This window comes from Pseudoliparis swirei, chromosome 16, assembly GCF_029220125.1.
Source record: "Pseudoliparis swirei isolate HS2019 ecotype Mariana Trench chromosome 16, NWPU_hadal_v1, whole genome shotgun sequence".
Classification (NCBI taxonomy): Eukaryota; Metazoa; Chordata; class Actinopteri; order Perciformes; family Liparidae; genus Pseudoliparis; species Pseudoliparis swirei.
In genome coordinates, this window is record NC_079403.1 from 20947674 (window position 1) to 20974697 (window position 27024).

The following is a 27024-nucleotide window of genomic DNA, read 5'->3' on the forward strand; positions in this document are numbered from 1 at the left end:
CACATCTTCTTTTCCTTTTTATTTCTTCTCCCTCCGAGTGAAAAGTATGACCAAATGTTAGAATGAATACACAGCCTAGATTATAAACTGCATCACAGACTTTATGATGGATATGAATCTCATATTTCCACGGAGAAGAATTACAACTGAACCGACGTAGCTAAACGACAGAAAATAAAAATAAGTTAAAATAAGAAATTTCACTTTCCCCCGGTGACGTGAACATGTTTCTCACGAGATCCTCTTTATGATATAAAAGTAGATTTTTCATGTTATAATCACACCAACAAACTGTTCATGTCATAAGAACATCTTGTTTTATCAGAAATCCATCCATCCATCCTCATCCTCATCCTCTTCATCCGGACCCAGCCGGAGGACCAATACTCTCCTCTCACCCGCAACACTTTCCAGCTCACTCTGGGGGAACCGAGGCGTTCCCAAACCAGCTGGGAGATATAATCCCTCCAGCGTGTCCTGGTCTTCCCCGGGGTCTCCTCCCAGTTGGACCCGCCTGGAAAACCTCTAAAGGGAGGCATCCGGATCAGATGCCCGAACCACCTCAGCTGACTCCTTTCGACACGAAGGAGTAGGGGCTCGACTCCGAGCTTCCTCCTGATGTCCGAGCTCCGTACCCTCTCTCTAAGGCTGAGGCCGGCCCCCCTACGGAGGAAACTCATTTCGGCCGCTTGTACCTCGTTCCAGAGTTTGCGACCAATAGGTGAGGGTTGGGTTCTGGCTCAGCTCCCTCTTCACCATGACGGTGCAGCGCCTGTTTTACTGCCGCACCGATCCGCCTGTCCATCTCCCGCTCCATCTTACTCGTGAACAAGACCCCCAGATACTTGCATTCCTTCGCTTGGGCGAGTTACTCCGCCCTCACCCTGGAGGGTTCCGGCAAAGCGCAACGGCCTCAGATTAGGAGCTGCCGACTCTCCGAGGATGCCAACGGGACCGCGTCATCTGCAAACAGCAGAGAGAGGCGATCCCGAGACCCACCGAACCCGACCTTCTCCACCCCTCTCGGCTGCGGCTAGATATCCTGTCCATTAAAAAAAAAAAAAAAATCACACAAACAGGACCGATGATGAAGGGCAGCCCCGGCGGAGGCCAACAGACTGAGACCTGCTGGCCTTGGGAGACCCTACCAGGGGCCAATGCCCCGGAATACACGGCCCCCAGGATCACTGAGCCTCTCAAACTCCTCCACCACGTTAAGGTGGCGATCCTTCTGGTTGCAACACATCAACAGATCTCTTTAAACCAGAACAGTTTCTCCTTATAACACAATGAGTTGTTATAACCATGTTATAACATGTTACAACATGAAAAGGATCTCGTTCACATGAGACGATGCCGTCGTTAGAACTGGACTCCGAGCCAACGGGTGTGTGTGTGTCGCGCTGGCGGCACGACTCTAGTTTGGGCTCAGCTCGGTAAGTCAGTCCATTCCAGGTTTTGGTACAGGATACCTCTACTTCATGGTTTGAGATTTTTTTTAAAGCACTAATGATAAAGTGTGTCTGACAATATTCACAGTTGATTGGCACTATTGTTTTCAGCGGCTTCAGTTCTGAAAATGTCCCGAGCTGCTAAAAGCTGACAGACGTTCCTGCTGCTCTCTCCGGCTCCGGCTCGTTTCTGGCGGTTCTGCGAGTCCGTCCGTCCGGCCGGTCGAGCCTTCTCCGCTGACAGTCCGGTCCTCCTCCGTCCTGCCCACCAAGGCACTGGTAGACCCTGACGCTGAAGGAGGAGGGGCAGGGACGAAGTGACCGCCCCCCCACACACACACACACACCTTCGGGACCATATCCAAAGCCTCCTTCAGAGTCCAGGTGTACAATCAGCTAATACCTGGTGTCCAACGGCCGCTCAGGAAAGGACGGGGAGGAGGAGGAGGAGGAGGAAGCCGTTGAGTCCATGGCGGCTCCGAGAGGACGCGAGGCCAGTCCCTTTAGAAGGGGACTTGAGCGTGGAGGTGCAACTTAAACATGAACATCTGTATCCCTGAAGATTGCTTAAAATGAGATTTGGCACACAGTGGCACTACATTATTGTGTGTGTGTATGGGGGGGGGGGGGCGGGTAAACAGATCACAGTGTCCAGCAGTCTCCCTGGATCCACACTCCCTTTTGTAGATCCTTCACATTGTGGAATACCTGTCACAAAAGAGAGAATATACCAAAAAAAAGTGAATAAACAGATGGAGAACAGTCCTATATATTTTTTTATTTGGCCAAAAAAAAAAAAAAAAAAATTCCACTTTACCATTGCAAAGCAGCTTTAATCTTTAATCTGATGGATGCTCCGGACACGACCGGTTCACTTCAAACCACTCATCGATGCAGCTGAGGAGGAAAGAACAGGAGAAGAGAAGAGGAGAAGCGTGTGAAACGCGTGACAGATACGTTGTCGAGTTGTGCTCAACGCGGTGAATGACCAGCCGTCACCACTAGGTGTCGCCAGATCCACCTAAACAGAGCCTACACGTGTTTAGGTGGATCTGGGGACACCTCGTGGTGAAGGCTGGTCATCACGAGACGTCGCCAGACAAGCTCGGTCAAATCGACAGGATACGGTGTGTTCCCTCTCCACTTGTTGCCTTACAAACAGCGGTGCACCCTCCAGCGGTTCCTCACCCTTTGTGGTAGATGCAGAGGCAGGGCAGGCGGGCGATGGTGTCGCCCTGCACCAGCTCCTCCAGGCAGATTGCACATTCTCCTGTATCCTTGGTCAGGACGTCCTCTGTAAGACGACGCACACGGCACACCGTCAGTCAGGGCTGTCGGGCCCCTTCATAACAAAACCCACCTGCTAATTAACAAGATAACATATCGGCACATGAGATCACAAGATCAAGTTTGCAGCTGTTTGTTTGTGCTTCCATTGATTATTATCGATGCTATTGTTCTGCATAATGCCTAAAAGTCACTGTTCTACTGTATTAACTGATATTGTCATCCTTATTGGTTTTTCAAATTATTTCTGAACCAATATTTTAGGGATATTTATGCCATTTTGTTCCATTGAATGTATTTCGAATATACACACACACAGTTGTAATTGTTAATTATTGAAAGTCCAGTTTGATGTAATTGTTATATCCAAAATATCCCTGAAGGCAGCATTAATGAGTTGGCTCTGTGTCACGAAGGCCACCTACAAAACTAAACCCCTGTATCCTGTGTCCCCTGCAGCAAAACATATTAGAACCGGCCTTATGTAATCGTCCCAGAAAAGCTAGTTATTATGGGCTGTAAGAACCCGGCTTCAGCTGAGTGGAACGTCTTAAACCACACACACACACACACACACACACACACACACACACACACACACACACACACACACACACACACACACACACACACACACACACACACACACACACACACACACACACACACACCTCATTAATGCTGCATTCAGGGATATCTGGGAAATAAAAAAATTACAACAAACTGGACTTTCAATGATTAACAATTACAACTGCTTACGATCCGACAGCTGGTCGCTTTGTACATCACCGGTGACAGGAAATGCCCCAAAGGTTGCAAAATAAGAACAGCCAGAGAGCAGATCCAGACCCCCCCCCCCCCCCCCCACACACACACACACGTGACGAGTGAGGATTATTTGTGCATGAGTCGACACATTGTTTATTAAAAAATCCGACTCATTCTGCTTTGAAAGAGGTGCCAAACCTTTTAGTCTCACTTCCCCTCGATGGTATGACGGCTCTTGGAGCTGTTGTAGGTTTTATTTTTAGAATGGCTTTGTGTGACGATAGTCCAATATACCATTACATGCTGCCACAGTGTCATGTACCTCTGTATTCAGCTGGAGAATATATGTAAAAGTGTAAATAGCCAGACTTCAATTAAAAAAAGAAATTTCTCTTTGACCTTTGACCTCTAATGACCCGAACAGGAAGGATCGGAGATCAGCAAAGAGCAGCTCTTACTGCGGCGGGCTGGACCTCTGAGCTGTAGCTTCCTGTCCGTGGCGTTTACTAGAATGAGCGGCGTCGTCCGTCTGTTTCACATCAGGTTGTAAATCTGAAACCGGGTCGTGAAACATGTCATGGGGGAGCTGTGATGTTATGTCACATGACAACTGCCGTTTGTGTGTGTGTGTGTGTGTCTGTGATGAACCAGCTGTGGATATATTTAGGGTCCACAGGTTTGTGTGTAAATAAAAACAGTAGGACCAGGCCAGAGCACTTGGTTTGACTAGCATGAGCTGTGGCGAGCATCACTTCCTGTTTCGGCTCTGCAGCTGTGCTTTTCTGATTGGCTGCGTCATCGTCAACGGACGATGTTAATAGCATGCGCAAAAAAAAAGAAGAAGAAAAAGACTAGACCATTGACATATTGCACAAGCTGAAGCGAGCGTGTGTGTGTGTGTGTGTGTGTGTGTGTGTCATAGTGGGAAGTCCGTGCATGGCTAAAAGCAAATGACAGGAACATAAACATGGTGATTACAGTCCTTCAGGATCATTTGAGCCAATGTGTGTGTGTGTGTGTGTGTGTGTGTGTGTGTGTGTGCGCATGCAGGCAAACAGCAGGACGGCCTGAGCGGCTGATTATCGTATAAGAATGGCCACAAACGCCACAGAGCAGCTGTGATCGCTGGGCTAAGAGGCCGCCATGTGAACCGTGTTGTTAACCCTGGTTTCTACACCACAGTATGTATCTATGTATGCATGTATATATATTGAAAAATCTAAAATAATTTGCTTGTGAATGTGTCCATTGTTCTCGTCCTTACTTCACTTCATCACACACGGCCTCCACTGATCCTTTTCTTAATTGCATCTCGTCCTGCGCTGAAGTCTGACTCTGAAGTCTGTAATTCATCACGCCGACAAGATATGTTCAGTACAGCGATGTCAAAGATTAATCTAGTCATCAGACAAAAATTGCCAATTTCTTCCCATCATAATTCAGCCTGAACCCGTTAATCTGTGGCCACTTATCCGTCCCGGTATACTTCATTTCCAGTTGACAGCTGCGCTCGTTTGGAGCAAGAAGTTAGCGTCTGTCCCGTGAATCAAAGAGATGGAAAGTTACAAATTACAGGAAAGCGTAAAAAACCGACACGGATCACATCCACGCTCGCCTCTGGCTCTGCTGCAGGAAGCAAGGCTCTGATTGGCTCACATCTCCCACGGCTGTCGGCAAACGACGCCACATCTATTTGAAACCCGAAAACAATGAACATGTGTGCTGAAACAAAGCCGTCCGCCATGACCGCGGGCCGAGAGAGGAGTTTGAGAGCAGCGTCCATTCCTAGAACACCAACAAGGTCACAAGGTCAACCTTCCTGTCCCACTCAGAATACACGCGCAATACTTTATGAATCATCTTTAAGGGATCTCTATGAAACATGTTTACATTATGCTGGCATACTACAACAAACATACAAAATATATAGACTGAGCTCTCAAAACATCTGGCTCAGATGTGTATGAAAGTGTGTGTGTGTGTGTTTCATATATTCCGCTGAGAGAAACAAAGAAAGAATAATAGAAATAAATGGAAAATAAGTTTTATAAATACATAAATAACTAGAATGGGCACTCGTTAGACATTGGGCATTGAATTGTGAACATTTTGGCATTAGTTGCATGCCAATTGGATACAAATTGACCGTGCTATGGTAAAAAGAAGATGTTGACCAATCCATGACCTTGACCTGATTGATCCCAAAATCTAATCAAATGGTCCCCGGATAATAACAAATCATCCCACCAAATTTCATGCGATTCAAGAGAATGTTGACCTTTTCATGACCTTGACCTTGACCTTTGACCCGATTGATCCCAACATCTAATCAAATGGTCCCCGGATAATAACCAATCATCCCACCAAATTTCATGCGATTCGGTTTAAAACTTTTTTTGTTATGCGAATAACACGCATACAAATAAAGAAATAAATAAATGGCGATCAAAACATAACCTTCCGCATTTTCAATGCAAAGGTAATGATGTCATCATCATGATGTATGTAGAGCTGGCGCACTCAGTCACATTAACCCTGGTTGTGACAGATTCTTCTTCTTAAAAAGAAAGAAAAGAACTTGAAGAAAACCCGAAGAGGTCCAAATGAATGTCACCCGATATGAGCCGATATCAAAAGCGAGTTTGATTTTTAACATAAGTCAAATTTGCCGACGGCCTGTTCTGCTTCCGTCTCTTATTAATACGATACGAGTGAAGTTCAACAGGAACGGATTCCTACCGTTATACGTGACTCGGGGTTTGGTTAAACACAAGACCAGGTGGAGATCCATATCTTCCGAGGACACGTACTTGGAGCACACGGGGCACTTGAAGCCTGGAAGAAAGGAAAGACACACACACACACGTCAGAACAATGCTAAATATTACATCGGTGTAAAACCAATAATAAGACAAAATACAAAAGCAACAGTTGTCGTATTGCAGTGTCTTATGAACAGTTGGAGTCCTCTTTTGTGTTTTGACTTGGACTATTTGGCCAGTAGGGGACTTTGCAGCAGACTGACAGACGGGTACAGGAAGTAAGTAAGTAAAGTTCATTTATATTGCACTTATCACAGACAAAGTGCAGAAGACAATTAAAACAATTTGGCAATAACAGGGGCCAAAACATTTCAACAGTTAAAAGAGCAAAGTACAAAACAGAGAAGATTAAAAAGCAGGACAAATAAATTTACCAATTGCCAGTGTATCTTGGTGCTACTGCCTTAAAAGCTCGGTCATGTTAGGTTGTAATAGTTTATTTTGATAACATGTGCAGAGGTCTTATGCTTTAAATTAATACATATAGAAAGATATTATAATAGGAAATATTAGGGAGAATATTGATATTGTTTTTAATGTATTATGAAGCATAGGGGTAATGTTTACTCTATGCAAATGATAATGGAAATAATTAATGTAAGTTGCATGAGTGACTATATTAGTATTATAGATTGACGAAGCCGGTTGAAATCCGTGAAGTGACTTACAATAATAGACGGAACTTTTATTGTGAAAATACTTGACCGGAAGTGACGTTTTGACCCGGGGTTCATGACATTCGACCCCTCCATTGTTCTAAGCGGGACTTTGAACCAATCACTAGGTGTTAAAGGCTGGACTCACCTTTGAGAGCGAGGATTGGCTGATTTTGAGTCTAAGACTTTGTGGATTAGAGATAGCGTTCTTCTTCCACTGGGACCTCGAGGGCGGAGGAGCCCGATGAAGACCACGATCATGAGGCCTTGAATGTTTGTTTTACACTTCCTGCCATTAAATGTTGCTAACTTAATTCACGCGCGTCCGGAAGCCTGTTTTCCATCATTTGCGAAGAGCCCAGTTTCAGAACATCCTTATAGTCACCACGAGTTTTAAGGCGAATATTTGTGGCCGACTGAAGGTTTAGGTCGGATCTGAGATGGCGTGCTGTTGAATACGGGTGGAGTAGTTCAGCCACGCATGAAGGAGTCTGGCCATGCAGTGCTCTGTATATTAGAGTGAGGATTTTAAAGTTGATCCCGTGCTCTACAGGTGAAGGGACTCGAGTATCGGGGTGAGCTGAGACCGTCTATTGACGGGGGGGGGGGGGGTAGACGAAGATTACAGGGTGACGGGTGGTCAGATTACACCCTGTTCTAATGGTAGGGGAAACACTGGAGTTGATAAGCGTGTCTTCTTGTCTGATCAATTCGGAACTGTGAGGTGCGCGCCTTGACAGAGCGACCAGCTGCTGATCACTCACTCAACAGCCCGACGTGCATGAACAGATGGTGCGCGCCGTGCTCGCAAACATTTTTTTGGGGAGCACCGAAGACCCATTTTGACCCAGGAAAAACCCTGTAGATGCGATATTTTTCCGGGCGACGCGTTTACAGCGGCGTGTTTTCAACGGCACAATTTTCGCCCCTAGTTGAAATATTTAAATTTTGAGGCGGTAATCTTGCAACTCGGGCCAATCGGCTCTTGAGTTGCTCCGCGCGTCATCGCTGTCCCGCCGCTGTCGAATCAGAACAAGGAGGACAATAATGTTATGAACACAATAATATATATTATATATTATAATGTTATGAACACAATAACAGCGTTTAGATGTTCCGCTCTCGTAGCGCTGGAAGCGGAAGTCTTTCAGACGTAACAGTGACTTCATCGGTGAAAGTGACCGAGCTGTGTGAGCCTACGGGTGATGTCATCAACCCAAACACGAGGGCGTTAGTGTGTGGGACGTCCACAACAAGTATAAAGCAGAACTAGTGGTTAGTTATTCCGTGGTGGATGAAGGAGATGATAACGGTCTCTATGGAGACGAGACACGGAGATAAGCCCCGCCCCTCGCGGAGCGTCGCGACGCTTATGGCGTGAACACGGCAAATGGTCGAGCGAGTAAACGCACGCGTTTTGGGCGACGCGAAAAATCGCATCGCTTTTGGTGTGAACGCACCTTTAGAGCTCAGGTGTTTATGCTCCATGGTTCAGTCTTCAAGTGGACCACACAGCGCTTTTCTAGTCTTCCGACCACTCGGAGCGCTCCAACACTACATGACGACATTCACTCATTCCCACACTGATGGGAGCGGCTCAGGTTCCACCGGCACATCAGCAGTTACTAGCTTTCCCAAACACATTCATCCACCGCAGGCACAGCTACGGGAGCAATTTGGGGTCAAGTGTCCCGTCACATGTGACTTGGACACATCGACGTAGCGGAGCCTGGGATCGAATAGCCGATCCTCTGATTCAGCCACAGTGGTGAGGGGTCAGATCAGTCTCAATAATTGCAAATGCACACAGATTAAATTCACGATGTATGATACCCCCCTGGTGGCCCCCGCCCCTTGAAAATGAGGGGCACCATCTGATTGGCTACAAATAGGTCCATGTTGAAAAAACTAAAAAAAAGTTACGGATTGAGCCACCAGGGGAGTCTAAAAAATCTGTATATCTGTGTGTAGCGATCCACAAATAAATGCAGTGCGATCCACAAATAAATACATAGAAATCGACAAATCTACATAGAAATGCATAAATATATTGGGGATTTTTCTTTTACATTTATAAAAATCAAAATTTATTCACATGTGGATTGTAATGCATTTGTGAAGTGTTCTGCGTGAATTTATAAATTGAATATATTTGTGAATTTTTCTGTGCGCATTTGTGAATCTTTGTGTTGCATTTGTGAGTCTCTCTGTGGGCATTTGCAATTATTGAGATCGATCTGACCCCTTACAGTGGAGCTTTAAGAAACCTTCAGGAGAGCAACAGAGGAGGATCCCTCTCCAGGATGGACAGATGCAATAGATGTCATGTGACCAGAAGGACAGATTTAGAGTTTAAATACATTCAATGAATGTGACAGAGTGTATGAATAGTTCATAGTAGGCATATTCCACGATGGAGACCTCCACGATCCATCAGGCAGATGGAGGTAGAGAGGAGGAGTGGGCGGAGTCTCAACAGTGGGCGGAGTCTCAACAGGACAGTGGCGTGTTGTCATGATCTCCCACGCGACGGTTAAATCCGGCGGGTTTTCCACTGACATCAGCGTGCCCTTTGTCAAAGATCACCTTTCACAGCAGCTGTCAGCCGCCGGCCGCCGGCGTACAGAACGGCACATGCCGCCAACAGGTGACGGGCGTGTGCATCTGTGGCGCTTCCTCCAATCCGCCCGCGACACTGATGGGATGAATAGATTAGCGAGGCCAGAAGCAGGCGATCCCCTCCGTCTGACCTATTTAAGTGAATCGCAACGCGCGCTCAGGCGGGACAACCGGCGCTCGTGCTCTGCTCGCCATCTGCTGACTGTTAGGTGTGTGTCGTCTAGGTGTGTACGCATTTGAATTCCAGCTCTGTGCGACTCCACGAGTCATCGTGTGAAGACGTGACGACTCATCCAGTGGACCGGAGGTTCTCTCCAGGAAGTGAAATTGGCCGTTGTTTTTAAACCTCTTTTCAATTGAGTTTATTTTGTATAGCCCCATATCACAAATTTGCCTCAGAGGGCTTTACAGTCTGTACACATACGACATCCCTGACCTTTGACCATCAGGTTAGGAAAAACTCCCAAGAAATAGGAGAAAAAAATAACTTTCCGGGGAATATAGGGAAGAAACCTTCAGGAGAGCAACAGAGGAGGATCTCTCTCCAGGATGGACAGAAGAATAGATGTCAAGCGAGCTACGAGCTAGCTTAAACATGTTTATAATGGATCATTTATTATTTGTTGGCCTACTTTTAGGAACGCAAGACTTACAATCAACGTTACAATACTAATCTGAGTCCAGGCTGCTCTTGTCATCATCGGTCTCCACGTGTTCAGGGGGACCGGTGTCGGTCTCCCCATCGCGCCCAGCCTGACGATGGTGTGCTCGGTGCATGCCTCCTTTCAAAGTGAAATGATAGGCTATCGAAACCTGCTGACAGGGCGGAGTCACCAGAGAAGTTCAAAATAATAGTTTGCCACATTGGCACCGGTTTTCGGTACCCAACCCTAAACGTAGCGGGATCCGAGACATCTGGTGCCTTGAGTCACAAATGCAAGAAAAGTACATTTGTACATTTCCAAAACAACCCTGAAGAAAGATGGAAATGTTTGACCGGTGGCTGCCCGCATCCGCTTCAAAACACTGGTTCTGGCGTACCGTGCTCTGAACAGATCGGGCCCCGTCTACATCCGGGATATGGTCACACCGTACACCCCGGCACGTTCGCTCCGCTCGGCAACAGCCAATCGACTTGTGACTCCTGCACCTCGAGCTAATCACTCGAAATCCAGACTGTTTGCTGTCCTGGCTCCTGATTGGTGGAACGAGCTCCCCACTGACATCAGGACGGCAGAAAGTCTCTACATCTCCCGCCGGAAACTAAAAACACATCTTTTCCGACTATATCTGGATTAAAACACGGATTAGCACTTCAGTGGCACTTAAATGGCTCTTATTGTGGTACTTTTGTAGTTCGACTATGTTAAGGAAATGTTACTTCCTGTATTCTTGTTGTTCTTAGTTTGTACTCTAGGTTGAAATGCACTTATTGTAAGTCGCTTTGGATAAAAGCGTCTGCTAAATGACATGTAATGTAAAAGATAAGGTAATGAAACATTATTATTATTTTCTTTCTCTTCATGCAAACAAAAAGTAAAAAAAGCCCGCAAACAAGAAGAAGAAAAAGAACCCGTTTCCTCTTCACTTCCTTCCAAAAGATCCTTCCATTCGCTTGGAGAGAACCGTGCATCGCTCACTTCAGTTTGGGGTTTCGGTAAGAAGAGAACGTATCGCACAAGGCGGACATTAGAACAGCTCAGAAAAATAGTTTTGATGGTTTAATGTCAGATACTTTTTAATGTGGCTGCAAATACGGTTGAAAGAGTCAGACAAGACATGCGACACCGCGGTCGTGACCTGTCGATCACAGGAAGCCCGTCCTGAAGTATACCCTGCTTTGTGGCCTTTTTGACCATCATTTACTAAATGAACATCATGCTGTATTGAAGAAGACTTGAACCTGGAGATTGAGACCATAAACTCGTGTTTACAATGTTTAAGTTGGGTGAGTTGGCATGTGACGTGTGGCTATCGATATGTACTGTATCGATGGGATCAGATCACAGATCAATATCGGACCAGGAGGTGAGGCCAGCAAAGTCAATGAGCTCAAATGGTTTTGATGACATCATATCTCTGACAGTTTTATGGCCGTAGGTTGTTTAGGGATACCAACCACTGCGTTTCCTCAGGGACTGAGCAGGAGCAAAACGTTTACATCTAATGTGGTGTGTCGAGTTGTCAACAAGCCAACATTAGCTGATTAGCATTAAACTCATGGTGCAGCTGTTGGACAGAGAGAGATTTGACCCCGATGATGTTTCTCCAGGGATTACAGTGTATCGTTCATCCTGAAGGGGACATGACTGCCAATCCATTCAACACGTCTCAAACTATTTTACAAGTGTCATCGTCACGCTGGAGCAAGAGAAAAATGTAAGAGCACTCGGTAGAGCGCATACCTTCGCATATCACAAGATTGGGCATTGAATTATGAACATTTTGGCATTAGTTGCATGCCAATTGGATAGAAATTGACCGCGCTATGGTAAATAGCGAACACAGCTGGTAAGATCATTGGTGCCCCACTCCCTTCCTTACAAGACATTTACACCACCCGCCTCACCCGGAGAGCTAACTCCATTGTGAATGACACCAGCCACCCTGCACACAGTCTGCTCAGCCTCCTACCCTCTGGAAGAAGGTATAGGAGCCTCCGTTGCCGCACCACCAGACTCAGTAATGGCTTCATACACCAAGCTGTCAGGAAGCTAAATTCTCTTCCCTTACTCCCCCCAGCCATATCCTCCAGTCTGACAGGAAGCTGAAAATCCCCACGCCCCCCTAAAAAAAAATCACTCAAAACTCTGCACTTTAATCACTTGTATTCACTTGTTTAAAATTGTATCACGTATTTATAGTATTTATTATATATATATATAGTATTTATATATATATAGTATTTATAACAACTGTACGTGAATCTTTATGTTTACTTAGTATTAGGAAATGTCTTGTCTCATCTGTTGTGCCTGTGCACTTTTATATGTTTCACCGTGGGAGAGTGGGAAACGTCCTATCGATTCCTTTGTGTGTCTTAACATGTGAAGAAATTGACAATAAAGCTACTACGACTACTACGACTAAAAAGAAGAGTTTGACCTTTTCATGACCTTGACATTGACCTTTGACCCCATCGATCCCAAAATCTAATCAAATGGTCCCCGGATAATAACCAATCATCCCACCATATTTCATGCGATTCGTTGAAATACTTTTTAAGTTATGCGAGTAACACACATACAAATAAATAAATAAATAAATGGCAATCAAAACATAACCTTCCGCATTTTTTAATGCGAAGGTAATAATCCTCTCGGGAACTTGAAGAGCAAATGTCAAGGCAATCCATCCGACGGTTGTTCAGATAATTCAGTCTGGGCCTAAGTGGAGGCAACTGAAAGCGCCGCGTGGCATCTCAGCCAGGAGACAGACGGACATTGCCGTCTTTTAAGCCGTGAGCCACAAGCATGGCTAAAACAGCATCCGAGATAATCCAGCTGCCGTCGATAGACGTGTGCCACCATCTAAGCCAGGAGACGATCAGACGGTCGACCCAGGACACGCTGAAGGGACGATGTCACACAGCTGGCCTGGGAATCCCTCTCTGGTGAGAGGAAGGGTCGCGTTCAGCCCAACTCCAGAAAGCTTGATGGCTGGGCTGTTGTAGATGGCATGTTCAGTCCCATTCACAACACCACACGGCGGCTCATTACTCTGTCCTCTGAGGTCTTATTATTTATGCATTTCCCCCCCCCTGGTTTGGACAAACACCGTCCTCCTCACACTGAATGGTAATTTCCAAATTCTCTAAAAAAAGACAACAGATGACACAAATCTGGATGCAACGAAAGCCAAGAGCGAATTTATCGGCATTTTTGTTTTTGCTGAACAAAAGTCGCTGCAGCGGACCTGAAATCCATTCGGTTCTCCGGCCTCATGTTTCAGCGTGCCGACAAAGATCCATGTGACCCACAGAGTTGAACTCCTCCTCCTGAAGGAGCTGGAAGCGAGCCTCAAAATCGGAACACCTTGGAGCAGCATTACAGTTCGAGTGCATGAGCTCCGTATCACTGCTCCTCCAGCGACCTGCTGTTTGGAGCAGGTCATCAACTGCTGTCCTCAACTTAGCCTGAATCAGCACATCCTGGACACTTGGGAATTAGGAATGATCGTTTTATCGATGAGGTCCCTGACCGTCAGACACGCCACGACGCTTTACAAGGGCAGGCGACTTGTTCGGATGAGAATTGTTGCAGGGCGAGTCTTAGAGAGGACGGACATCCATCACCTCCTCTCTCTCTCTTTCTCTGCCATGTGTGCAGACTCTATGCACCAATACCAATGTCAGTACAAGGACACGTATTCACATTTGGGTACTCGCTGAAACAGAATACCGATACGAGTAATTGATAAAACAGTCGCAGTACTAAAATATGACGAATATGCTGACAACATGTGGCGTCCGTCACTGGGAGCGATGGGAGACCAGATCAATGTGTCACCCTTTGAATATTCTTCAATCGCAGCTGGGTCCTCTTCCTCAGGTTTCCACCGTCTCCACTGGGTAGTCCGACCAGGTGGTGTGTGCTGTTAACAGGGTTTTCCCTGCATAGAGAAAATGTGGGCGCGCGCCTAAGCCGTTTTCCCGAACGCCTATGACAAATCCCGAGCGCCTAAGGCAAAAAAAAGTCTGCGATGGAAAAAATAAATAAAAAAATGTGTTAATCACGTCAGCGAATATGTTCTCAATAGTATGTTTCAAGTCGGCTACAGCCGAACCCTCGTTCTGTTTTGATCAATAGTAATCGAGTTCAGTGTTTCCCCTAGGTTTACAGCTTCAGGGGGGCGGGACTAGTGCCGCTAGCCATGTTGGTGCCCTGAGCTTAATTTAACACTGAGGTGGGCTCACCTGTGTGCGCGCATCACGGCTGAGCGAGAGTTGTTGACGGGGGGGGGGGGGGGGGGGATTTCACCCTGTTATAATGGTAGGGAAACACTGGAGTTGATAAGCTTGTCTTCTTGTCTGATTAATACGCAACTGTGAGGTGCGCGAATGGATAGAGCGGCCAGCTGCTGGTCACTCACTCAACAGCCCGACGTGCACGACATTTTTTTTGGGAGCACCGAAAACCCATTTTGACCCAGGAAAAACCCTGTGTTAATCATCTGCCATCTGAGACTCAGCAGATGGACAACACTTGAGAAAAACAGCAAGGGGTGGGGGTTTAAAAAAAAAAAAAAAAGAGAACCGGCCAGCAAACAAAGCGACGGCTTCAAGTGGCCGCTGACCGGCTCTTCGTGGCTGAGTGAGTGTTTCCACAACAGGCACTGAACCCTCCAGGACACACAGAACCTGGTCGGTCTGGTAAACACACTACCAGAATGCCCTTGGCGCGTGTGTGTGTGTGTGTGAGTGTGTGTGTTCAGGCTGTGCTGACGGTGTCGGTTCAGGAACACAATGTAACAGCTCAAAGCAGCCGATTGTGTCGCTTTAACGCTCTCATCTAAAGCGAGCTGACTTTCACCGAGGCAGCATCGTAAATACTCATAATGAACACTTGAATTTAGATCACTTTCCCTTTCGCTTGTTCTCCGTGTGAGCCGCCGCGCTGTCTCTCTCCCTGCGAGGGAAAACTTTAAAAACATCAACATGAACTTGTTTTTCCCAGAAGGCATTGCGTGGCTCAAAGCAGAACAAAGCTCGCACAATGTTGCTCATCAAGATCATCGTCACACCACTTTTCGGAGTTTTGAAGCATGAACACAATCAGCAGCAGTAAAGGTGCGTTCACACCAAAAGCGAAACAATTTTTTTGCGCGACCAAATCCCATGAAAAGTCAGCGTACAGACGCTTGTGGCTGCGATAGACGCGATATTTTCCCGGGCGGCGCGTTTGGGGCGACGCGATGTGGGCGACGCGTTTTCAGCAGCGCAATTTTCGCCCCGAGTTAAAATATTTCAACTTTGAGGCGGTCATCTCGCAACTCGGGCCAATCAGCTCTTGAGTTCCGCTCTCGTAGCGCTGGAAGCGGAAGTCTTTCAGACGTAACAGTAACTTCATCGGTGAAAGTGACCGAGCTGAGTGAGCCTACGGGTGATGTCATGAACCCAAACACGAGGGCGTTAGTGTGTGGGACGTCTACAACAAGTATAAAGCAGAACTAGTGGTTAGTTATTCTGGTGGATGAAGGAAATGATAACGGTCTTTACGGACACGAGAAACGGAGATAAGCCCCGCCCCTCACGGAGCGTCTCAACGCTCATGGTGAGAACACGGCGAATGGTCGAGCGAGTAAACTCACGCGTTTTGGCCGACGCGAAAAATCGCTTCGCTTTTGGTGTGAACGCACCTTAAGAAGCTACTGTGAGGCTCTAAAAGAAGTCTAGTGAGGATTTAAGTTGAAACTAAACTGGCTAAGACACATTTTCTTTTTTCGTAGAAACAAAAACACATCGCGACTTCATTACGAGGGAACCAGAAGTGCAAAGATGCGGCCTCTCGTCTGGGTTTTAGGACCCCGTCCTGCAGCTGAGAAGGAGCAGGACCTACACCCGAGTTCACCTCGCTACCGTGAACGTAACATTATACTAAAGAAATAGCCACGCCACCCAAAACGTCCTTCGGAAAACGTGGTCGCTGCGTGTTAGAAGTTAACTGCAGTAAGAATCTGCTCCTTCTTGGGACACCTGTCAGTTTGTCTTTACAGCTATCACCTGCAAATGAGAGACATGGTTATCATACAAGACAGGCACTAAATGGTCACTTTACTTTTCCTCTACCCAGAACAAATGCACTTAAGAAATCAGTAATGTACAGAGCCATTGCATACTGGAATGTGCTCCCCTCATATGTGACTCCAACAAGAAATAAATGTGATTTCAAAAGGAAACTAAAGGCAGCAATAATCAGAAAGGAAATTATAGTAGATTAGGTTATTATTTTAGGTATTAATGTAAATGTTGTTTTCAAAGTCCAAGTGTTTTTGTGATAATTGATCATGCTGTACTGCATTTTATGTATTTGTATTGTAATGGTTTTTTTTGCCTGGACCCCAGGAAGAATAGTCTCCACTACGGTGTAGACTAATGGGGATCCTTAATAAACTAAACTAAACCTGCGGGAGTCCTGTAGGAGGGAGCAGCTGCTGGGGACCATGACTAACTAGCTAGGTCAACACCAGCATCAGGGGCAAAGTTCTCTTTCGTATCGAGTTCCACATTGTGTGTGAAGACCAAAGAGGCTTCGACAGCACCGGCCTGAGAGGAAAACGGAGAGAGCCGTAGTCCTAATGAGAGGAAGTCGGTCTTACAGCTTTGGAAACCTATAAACGGGTCAGGTGGTACCATGCGGGTGAAAAAAAGAAAGAAAAAAGCTACAAATATTTTGTTGAAATTCCTCCCATGATTAGACAACATGTCGTACAGCATGCTTCAGACCAATCACAACCGACGATCCAGCCCACTGTGCAGCGGTGAGGATGTATTGCTCCAGCTACGAGCGAAGGAGGGAGCAAAGCTTTAGAAAACTAGAACGGGCACTCTGTAGAGCGCATACCTTCGCATATCACAAGATTGGGCATTAAATTATGAACATTTTGGCATTAGTTGCATGCCAATTGGATAAAAATTGACCGCTCTATGGTAAAAATAAGATTTTGACCTTTTCATGACCTTGACCCGATCGAGCCCAAAATCTAATCAAATGGTCCCCGGATAATAACCAATCATCCCACCAAATTTCATGCGATTCAAAGAAGATGTTGACCTTTTCATGACCTTGACCTTTGACCCGATCGATCCCAAAATCTAATCAAATGGTCCCCGGATAATAACCAATCATCCCACCAAATTCCATGCGATTCGGTTTAATACTTTTTGAGGTATGCGAATAACACGCAAACAAATAAATACACGGCGATCAAAACATAACCTTCCGCATTATTTTTCAATGCGAAGGTAAAAAGGAGGTCTTCAGAAAGCTGCAGGGGAGTCCCAGCTGCCCACGCAGAGAGACACCAGCACACATCTGCTGCCGCAGTCAGACAAAAGAGATTAGGAGAGGGGGGGGGGGGGGGGGTTAGGTGGCCACCGCCTTATCTCGTCAAAATAGACTGGAGCTAACCTGGACCGGCTCAGCTCCGTGGTACACGGTCTGCTGAAAAACCTGAGGCCGGCCGGTCGACGTTTCCACCCAGTGAGACACAACGATCGTGATCTCAGGGTCAGAGAGAGAGCTTGCAAGGCGTCTGACCACTGCGTCGAGTTGTGAGTGAATAGTTACGGAATAAAGACAGGCTGCAATCTGGCTTTAGATCTTTGCAGCAGTTGAGCAACACGCCCGTACTCACTTTGCAGAAGTTCGACAACAAACACTTCTTCCTTTGTTTTTTTCCCACACTCTCACGGACCCGAGCTGTAGGAAATGCAGCGACTGTTGGAGTGAGAAGGCGTACGTTGCATTTCATTTTCTGCTCAAGTGTAAGAATATGTCATTTTGTCTTTGATAGAGCGTGTGACGGCGCACGTTCTCGCGCAATGCATCCTGGTACATGTAGGCGCAGCAGGAGAGATCCGCTTTCTCCTTCAATACAGCGCGCACTCTGGAATTTAGGACGACATTTAACATCAGGCAGCATGCACAAGCGAAAGGAAGGACTCACTTCTAGACAGATACTGCAGCTCTCCTTTACGTGGCCTACAAGATGTCTGAATTCAACGAAATATACCAGGACACAAAAAGGAAAAATTCTAAATAATGATGCTAATTTTATGATTGTGCCATTCAAGGCTATGCATGTTATGCTAGCTTGTACGGGGTTAATATGAAACTACAGCAGGAACCTGTCACTCATTAGCGAGAGTTCCTGAGCGCCGGCTACCAACAAGGGAGTCGTTACATTCAAAAGCTACGATACCTCCTGGTGTGCAGCAGCATCCGTCGGTGGCATCTTCGAAAGCTCTCGGTGACAAAGTGATAACATCTTACGTTTATTGCTTCGAGGATGGTTATTAAAAGAAAAGCGTCAGGTCCTCAAATATATAGAAACTAGAACGGGCACTCGGTAGAGCGCATACCTTCGCATATCACAAGATTGAGCATTGAATTATGAATATTTTGGCATTAGTTGCATGCCAATTGGATATAAATTTACCGCGCAATGGTAAAAAGAAGATTTTGACCTTTTCATGACCTTGACCTTTGACCCGATCGATCCCAAAATCTAATCAAATGGTCCCCGGATAATAAACAATCATCCCACCAAATTTCATGAGATTCAAAGAATATTTTGACCTTTTCATGACCTTGACCTTTGACTCGATCGATCCCAAAATCTAATCAAATGGTCCCTGGATAATAACCACTCATCCCACCAAATTTCATGCGATTCAAAGAATATTTTGACCTTTTCATGACCTTGACCTTTGACTCAATCGATTCCAAAATCTAATCAAATGGTCCCTGGATAATAACCAATCATCCCACCAGATTTCATGCGATTCGGTTTAATACTTTTTGAGTTATGCGAATAACACGCATACAAATAAATAAATACACGGCGATCAAAACATAACCTTCCGCATTTTCAATGCGAAGGTAAAAAAGGTGCATCTATCCCCATGGGAGCCTGAATATGCTCAGTAAAAAGAAGCAGATAGATGGCGTATTGTGATCGGAAAGTGGACGAGTGTGTAGCGCTGTCAGCCGCCACACTCCACCAGAACACTGCGGAGGTGTGACTGTCACATTGTGTTTCCTCCGCGGGCTTCTGGCAGTAATATAGGAGGTACTGCGGGGAATAGATAACGGTTGGTCGCAAAAATTATTTTATTTATCTTTTACATGTACAGAATAGGTTTCAGAGTGTCTATAGCTCTGTAGGAAACCTCTGACTCCTCCTCTGCTGCAATTACTTTTTGAAGGAAAACAGGAAGTGACTCGATGAGCTGCAGATGGAAAATCTTTGATTGCCCTTGTAAAAAGTCCCTCAATAAGGGCGCCTAAAATCCTGTTTTTCAGTCAGAGCGCAGACGACTGAGCACATCCACGGAATTTAAAAAGTTGCCGTATACAGATCGGTCTCCATTTGGTAAAACCAGATTGCTGATCTGTTATTACACTGTAATAAGAGCCTATATCCCTACAAAGCACATGCTGAAAACAGCTTACAGTCTATCGAGGAAGGATATTCTACAATCAGCCTCAGACATAATCGCTAAGGACTTTGGACGATGACATCATCCCTCAGTACACCTTTCAATGTGTTCCGTTTTAACAACCGCAACACAAGACGGCTCTATAGCCATAGGGTTCGTAAATTGTACGATTAGATGCGAGTCAAGGATTAGAAGACACCCAGAGTTCCACCCAGACCCTTTCGTTGGCAGCTCAAGGTCACCGCGTGGGATATTTCTCGTGTGCCTGTAAATGGTTGCTGCTGTTATCTGGAAGGCACAGCTCTCGTCTAGGGCGAGCGACCTCTTCAGTGCCAACATGTTCAAACCCACAACAGACTGGTGCATTTTAGAGGCTTCACTTCAGGGTGAGGTAGCTAGTATCGAGGCTGTATGACACACAAGACCTGTTTAAATGTTCTATCGTCTTTCTATGCAACATTATATACTCTGTCTATATTCTCAAAGTATCTCGAAATTAAGCCTCAGTTTTGTTAGACCAATTCTGAGTACCAGCAGAAATCCTGAGAAGTCCAGTCGGATTACTGTGGAAGTTCTCGTGCATTCATCTCTTTGTGATTCATTCAATTCAATTCAGTTTATTTTGAATAGTCCATTATCACAAATTACAAATTTGCCTCAAGAGGGCTTTACAGTCTGTTCATTGTTAGAGCACAGCGGCGGAGAAGGAAGTTGCCACAGTAACACTACAGTGTACAAAGACTCTTACTTTTGGTACTTTTAAGTATTTTTTTATGTAAATAATTTTAATTATTTATTTTATTACGAAAAATGGACTATTTCAAAACAATATCGGCTATATTGTTCATCGCCGATGCACTAATGTGTTTAATGTTGTTGCTAGTTAATTTACCAATACCGGAAGAAATACGACATGTGCCTGACAAGTGTACTTAAAGTACAGCACTTGCGTAGCCAAAATATACTTAGTTACGTTCCACCACAACTACAACAAAAGTGTTTCCAAGAGCAACAAGTGCTCTCAAAGTGCACCGGATAACACTTTAACTTTAAAGTGAAATAATACGATGTATTCATCAGTTGTTTCGTCTGCTTGGACGACTGCTGCCGTCTGCCCCTTGTGCTCCGACATCACTTACATTCATTTAGAATTAAATGAGTTAATTAGAGGTGAACAAAGAATAATTCAACGACAGCGAGAACACCGTGTCCTAACAGCAAGCGTCGAGTTACATCATGTAAACAAACCACACACAGTCCAAGATGAATGCAGAGACGGATAATTAAATTGAATTTATATATCGCTAGCCTGTGATGGAAAGATTAATATGCTAGTTGCTAGGGTACGTTCCACAGCAACCGCCTTGTTATGTGCAGGCAACCACACACACACACGTGTGTAGAATTGATCAGGTGAACCCTAATCTGGATTTCTCAGGCGTCGGCACAACAAACCAAGTTAGTTGTTGTCTTGAACATTAAGCAGCTGCTCTACTATATTTCTTTCAGACTTTTGAAGCAGTCCAATGATGATACAACACCATTAACAGAGACCAGCACACCACCTGCTAACACAAGCTGCAGGCACATGCATGCGAGTGTGTGTGCGCGAGTGTGTTTGTGTTTGTGATCGATTCAACCCTGATGCACCATTACTGAGGAAGGAAACCAAAGAGTCCAGTTAATGATTAGGCCACGCTCACATTAACCACACGTGTACCAAACCTGCTGCATGTGTGCATTTGTTTAAGTTTAGAACTCCATTAAATATGCTTAAATAAATATGGGACTGTTGAGGGCATCGATTCAATTCAGATTATTGTATATATTCCATTAATCTGATTTGTGTTTATCTATAATACCATATCCCATCCATGTGGGTGCGTTATAATCATGTTACTGCCCATAGGTCAACTGATGCTTATCATAATGAAATACTGTTGATCATGTTGACATATGAAACCATTATGATGTCTATGATGCAATGATGATGTCAGGGGACGTTATCTTGAGTACAGCCAGGTGTGTTTGGCGAGAGAGCGGAAGGGCAAACTATTTGTCAACCGCATTTAAAAAGACAAAACGAGGTGTTTCTGTTTAAGATGAGTTGCATTTATGGTTCTGTTGAAGTGACACTACGAGAGAATGCGCGTTGATTTACGGACCGCTCCTAAAAGGGACCGTGGGATAATGAACATATCACCCGAGTGAGTCGATATCGAGACGCTCCAGGACAAAACGGTCAAAATACCGCTTAGAGATAAATGTGTATCTTCAGACTGTATATGCATTTTAATTTTCACATTTCACGTTTTAACCACGCCCCGTCGATGGCCCGTTAACACCAAGAAGCCACTGCGGCGGGACGGACCTCTATTGTTGTCTCGCGGCTCGCCGTCGGGTTGAATTTCTCCAAAAATAGATTTTTTTGGTTTCACTTTTTTCGCCGCCGCATTTCTTTCCAGGTCACAGGTTTAGAACGGTTACATTCAGGACACATCTGTGATGAGGGATTTCCCTCCACGTGGTGATGGCTGAGCCGGCGCTTGAAGGCAGACGGGGAAAAAACAGAACGCCGTTTCAGAAAGTGGATCGAGATTGTCTCGTAAATAATAAATGATTGGCAATACGGAATGAAACTTTGGTTCCCCTCTCTGAATATGGCTCTGAAAATGTGCACAGTCCATATATATATATATATATGCCATTAATATCTCTACATCCATTGGATTAAAATAGAGTCTCTCCCTTCCTTTTGAATTGTGCATCAAGTCAATTCAATTCAATTCAGTTCATTTGTATAGCCCAATTTCACAAATTTGTCTCGGAGTGCTTTACAATCTGTACACATAGACATCCCTGCCCCAAAACCTCACATCGGATCAGGAAAAACTCCCAAATAACCCTTCAGGGGGAAAAAAAGGGAAGAAACCTTCAGAGCTCCATTGGTGATGGATATTTTTCTTCCTTTCACCACACAGGAGTTTAACTCCGGAGGAATAAACTCAGATCAGCTGTTCTGGAACCGACAACTCGACACGTCTCATTTCAGGACTAGTCAAGTCAGACTTGAGGGTTAGTCAACACAGATTTCACGGATTAGTCACTTCAGAGTTCAGGATTAGTCAACTCAGTTGGATTTTTATATGACATTTAAATGTAAAACTATTGAATAAATATGAAAGCTGACCAATGAGTGATATCAGGCTTCTTTTTTAATACCATATTAGACAGAACATAATTTAAAATCAGCACGCATTGGTGAGATTTGTCAAAATAACATTTGATTTGTCTCTGAATTAATGTTCCAGATGACTTTCGTCGCAGTACTTATTCAGCTGGAAACTGTCCAACGGGCCTGCAGCGCTGTGTCACTCCTCCACTTTCCATGCAACGCTAAATCCTTTTGTTTTATTCAGATTTGTATTTAATTTTTCCTCTGTGAGCAAACGCTTCCCACCACTCGAGTTGAGGAAAACTATGAGACAGGCAGCCTGAGGGATAAATATCAACCGTGAAACTCTGGTCTACATGTATCATACTTTCTGAAGCACTCTTTCTTAAGTTACATATATTAACTAGAACGGGCACTCGGTAGAGCGCATACCTTCGCATATCACAAGATTGGGCATTGAATTATGAACATGTTGGCATTAGTTGCATGCCAATTGGATAGAAATTGACCGTGCTATGGTAAAAAGAAGATTTTTAGCTTGTCATGACCTTGACCTTGACCTTTGACCCGATCGATCCCAAAATCGAATCAAATGGTCGCCGGATAATAACCAATCATCCCACCAAATTTCATGCGATTCGGTTAAATACTTTTTGAGTTATGCGAGGAACATGCATACAAATAAATAAATACACGGCGATCAAAACATTACCTTCCGCATTTTCAATGCGAAGGTAATCATATCAATTTGTTTGTGTTTTTAAAAATCTGTGTCCAGCAGCTTCCAATGACGGGAATCAAAAAGGAAACGGACATTTGTAACACTGGCTTTACAGCCAATTGATTGGGGAATCCAATTATGCAAGATGATTAAATAGATATATTCCTGCTTTAATAACTAGGACCTTTTCTAACGGTCGGCTGTATTTGATGACGGCACAGTGCCCTTTTTTTTTTTTTTTTACGTTCTCCCAAAGTGATGTGTTCATGTTGAATGTTTTGTCCAATCGCCAACGTAGTCAATACATTGTGTTGTAAAAGAGACTATTACCGTGAAGTGGATGAACTGCCTGCCTTCCTGTATCACAGTGTCGAGGTAGACTATTTCCAATGCAGGACGGACTCCTGTGAGCGAGAGCCTTCGAGCGGCCCGATGGGGAAGTACCTGGCCGAGTGAGGGAGAGTCACACTTTGATTGGAAATCAATTTGTTTCACAGTCTTGGCAACCCGGAGGCATTTGACCATTTCATAAAACTAAACACACGGTGGTTATTTTATTGGCTGAGTCCACTGTTTTAGGTCTATATATATATATATATATATATATATAGAGAGAGAGAGATATATAAATATATTCGGGGGGGCAGATGATTAAAAACAGGATCAATAAGATGATAAAAAAAAAGGCTGATTCGGTGATTGGCCTTCCCCCAGACTCACAAGAGGTCACTATACAAAAAAAAGAGGAGAACGGCCAAGTTAAAAGCAATCATTTATGTTGAAGGCCGTGCACTACACTGGGTTCTTAATGGACTCAGAAGTTCATTCAGTGAGCGACTCAGGATCCTCGGTGTTCTATTCAAAGACCCAGAAGGTCTTTTGTTCCAGCAGCAGTTAAGATTTTGTTTGGTTGTATGGTTTTTTTCGATTTAGATTAAGCATCTTTCTGATGGTCATGTTGTATGTTTTCTGGTGGTGTGTTGTTGTGTGTTTGTTGTCTGCTGTGCTCTGTGACTACTGTTGTTTGCATGCATTTTTGGTGGCAAATGAGTTTCCACACTGGGGATTAATAAAGTGTATATCCTTAAACTCTGAATTTCTAAAGATACTCCTTCTACAGATGACTGGTACAAGGGGATTTTGGAAGTTCTCCCTTTGGAAAAGTTGACCCACACACTCCATGAAAATGTCAAGGGATTTGTCAAAATATGGAAACCAGTCTTAGACGTGGTGGACTTCTCCGGGGTGGACTTTGCTGTGCCAGATTAAAAACACTGGTACTGATGCTGACTTGATTTGATTTAATGATGTAACCTTCAACATGTATTTATACTGGTGATGTGCGAATGTGTTATGTGCTGTGGTTTTTCTCATTATTTTGTATCCATTATCTATTTATTTTGTTGTCTGTTTTTTGTTGTTCTTTACCCTTTTATTTCTCTTTTCACTTTGTATTGTATCCTTAATGTCCTGTCTTGCTAATTTGTAAAATCTAAATAAATATATATATTTTTTAAAGTGTTCTAATCTATAATAAGAAAAAGGGGTTTACGTCTTCAGAATATGAATCCACGCCGATGCAGAGGCATATTTGATAGCAGACTTTTGGGAAGTAAAATAGGACCAATAAAAATACACTTACATGGCTTACAAAACTAACAAAACACACACATCTAAATAAGTTAAACATTATAGTAATAATCTAAATTTTAGTTTGGGCTTCTGTTCACAACTTTTCTCAGGCGGGCTGGGGGGTCATGACCCCCAAAAGCCTATCCATGAACCTGCTTTTGCCTCATTAAGTTTCCCACATATGGCACATGTTTTTCTTTTGTTTTCCTTCGCCGTCACATAACAAAGCAATCTTCTAATCATGTCGAAAGAATGTAGACATGTCAGCCACTTCCTGGTGACATCGGCCCCATCCTAGACGGCCGCGTGCCCTCTTTACCTGCGAACAGATGAGGCGAGAGATGTGCGGGTAGCGATCCGATCAACAGCCGGGGACCCTCGTGCCCTCCGCCGGAGCGCTCCCGGTCCGCCTCCTCCGGGCTGCTGCCGCCGGACTCCTGCGAGCTGTAGGCTCCGCTGCTGTTCGGAATGTTAATGCCGGACTGGGTTCTGGTCCCGGCTATCCCCACAGACCTGGCCCTGGCTCCGTGGTGGTGCTGGCTGGTGCTGGACGAGGCTCCGGAGGCGCCGTACGCGTGGTACCGCACCCCCCCGGCGGTCGTCCTGCTCCCGTTACTGCCGCTGCTGCTGGAGGGCAAGTCCGAGCCGGAGTAGGCTCTGGGCCGCCCGTTGGCAGCTGGAATAGCGGCCGGGCTGCTCTGCTTTGCCCCCATGTTGACCTCCGGTGACTCGGCTTTGGAATATTAAAGAGCCACTGCGGGACAGTGCGCCAGATTGACGGCCGAGGCAGACGGCTTTACCCCGGACACACGTAACGCCGCTAGGAGGGGGGGGAGGAAAGCAGAACTAACTCGGCGTCGCTACGACCCCGTCGACATGTGGGAGATGCCGGCGGGTGAAAAGTTGAACCGGGGAGAGTCGCGACAGAAGCTCGAGAGGTGTGTACAACTTTAGAAGCCGTCACCATTGTGTGGCGGCGCCGCAGGTAAAGTGGAACCCGCTGAGCTCCGACCGCTGGTTCCTCCTCAGTGGCCGCTCCGCCATAGCTCCTGAGCGGCGCGACAGGGGGAAGACGCGGGCTCCTCACACCTCCCCGCCGCGCAACGCATTGCTTCAAAGGGGAAAGGAAGTGATGGAGGAGAAAGCCGCGCACAGAACCGTTTTATCAGCGGCAGTAAGGAGACTCGGTGCAGGCAAGCTGTAAAACGGAAGCTCACACGCATTTCCGGTGAGGAGTTTCAAAATAAAGCCGTTGCGGTGTTTCAAATAGGCAGTGTTCACCGTTCGCGAGATCCAACTGGATAAAGAGGGTCGAGCAAACAAAGTCGAATTTTCCATTTTAGAGAAGTGGTATCATGATTGTTTTTCTTTTTGGAGGCTGTACTTTGTGGTACTGCTTAGAGATATCTTATCCAGTGATTAGAAAAGTTCCCTTGCGGAAACACACCAAGAGTCTATATCAACAACTCTGAGAGGCTGCAAAGGTAATGTCAGCGAGCCAATATGCTCACAATGAAAACATTTAAAATACTAAAAAGTAATGCACAGTGACGTACTAGAAGTGAACTTGAAAGTCGGAAAAACAAGTCAAACACACTGAGCATAACTCAGATATAGATGTGGGCCCTCAGGCTTTCTGCAGGATCAACAATTATATACATACGCACATATACGGACCACGCCTTATTCACACATGTGTTTACGTCAAACAGTGGCAGGAGCTACAGCAAA

General features: G+C 45.2%; 1 protein-coding gene across 4 annotated transcripts; it reads right to left on the minus strand.

The window, feature by feature from the left end:
- Positions 1-26447, minus strand: znrf2b (zinc and ring finger 2b). Of its 4 annotated transcripts, XM_056433785.1 has the most exons (6): positions 25613-26447; positions 23992-24105; positions 6246-6341; positions 2640-2745; positions 2269-2348; positions 1-2159 (listed from the first exon to the last, which is right to left on the minus strand). In XM_056433785.1, exons 1-5 carry the CDS (start codon positions 26004-26006, stop codon positions 2291-2293), a joined length of 768 nt encoding a protein of 255 aa, XP_056289760.1. In that variant the 5' UTR covers positions 26007-26447; the 3' UTR covers positions 1-2159; positions 2269-2290. The 4 variants fall into 4 exon arrangements, with proteins under 4 accessions (XP_056289760.1, XP_056289761.1, XP_056289763.1 ...); XM_056433786.1 differs by lacking the exon at positions 23992-24105; XM_056433788.1 differs by lacking the exons at positions 1-2159; positions 2269-2348 and having other exon boundaries at positions 2654-2811.
- Between the last annotated feature and the right edge of the window lie 577 nt (positions 26448-27024).

Coding starts and splice junctions, on each gene's coding strand:
- znrf2b (XM_056433785.1), bottom strand. CDS start 26,006: ATGGGGGCAAAGCAGAGCAGCCCGGCCGCTATTCCAGCTGCCAACGGG. Junction 24,106..25,612: donor CTCGCCTCATCTGTTCGCAG/GTAAAGAGGGCA, acceptor TCACTCGGCCAG/GTACTTCCCCATCGGGCCGC. Junction 2,349..2,639: donor CTCTGCATCTACCACAAAGG/GTGAGGAACCGC, acceptor TTTCCTCCTCAG/CTGCATCGATGAGTGGTTTG.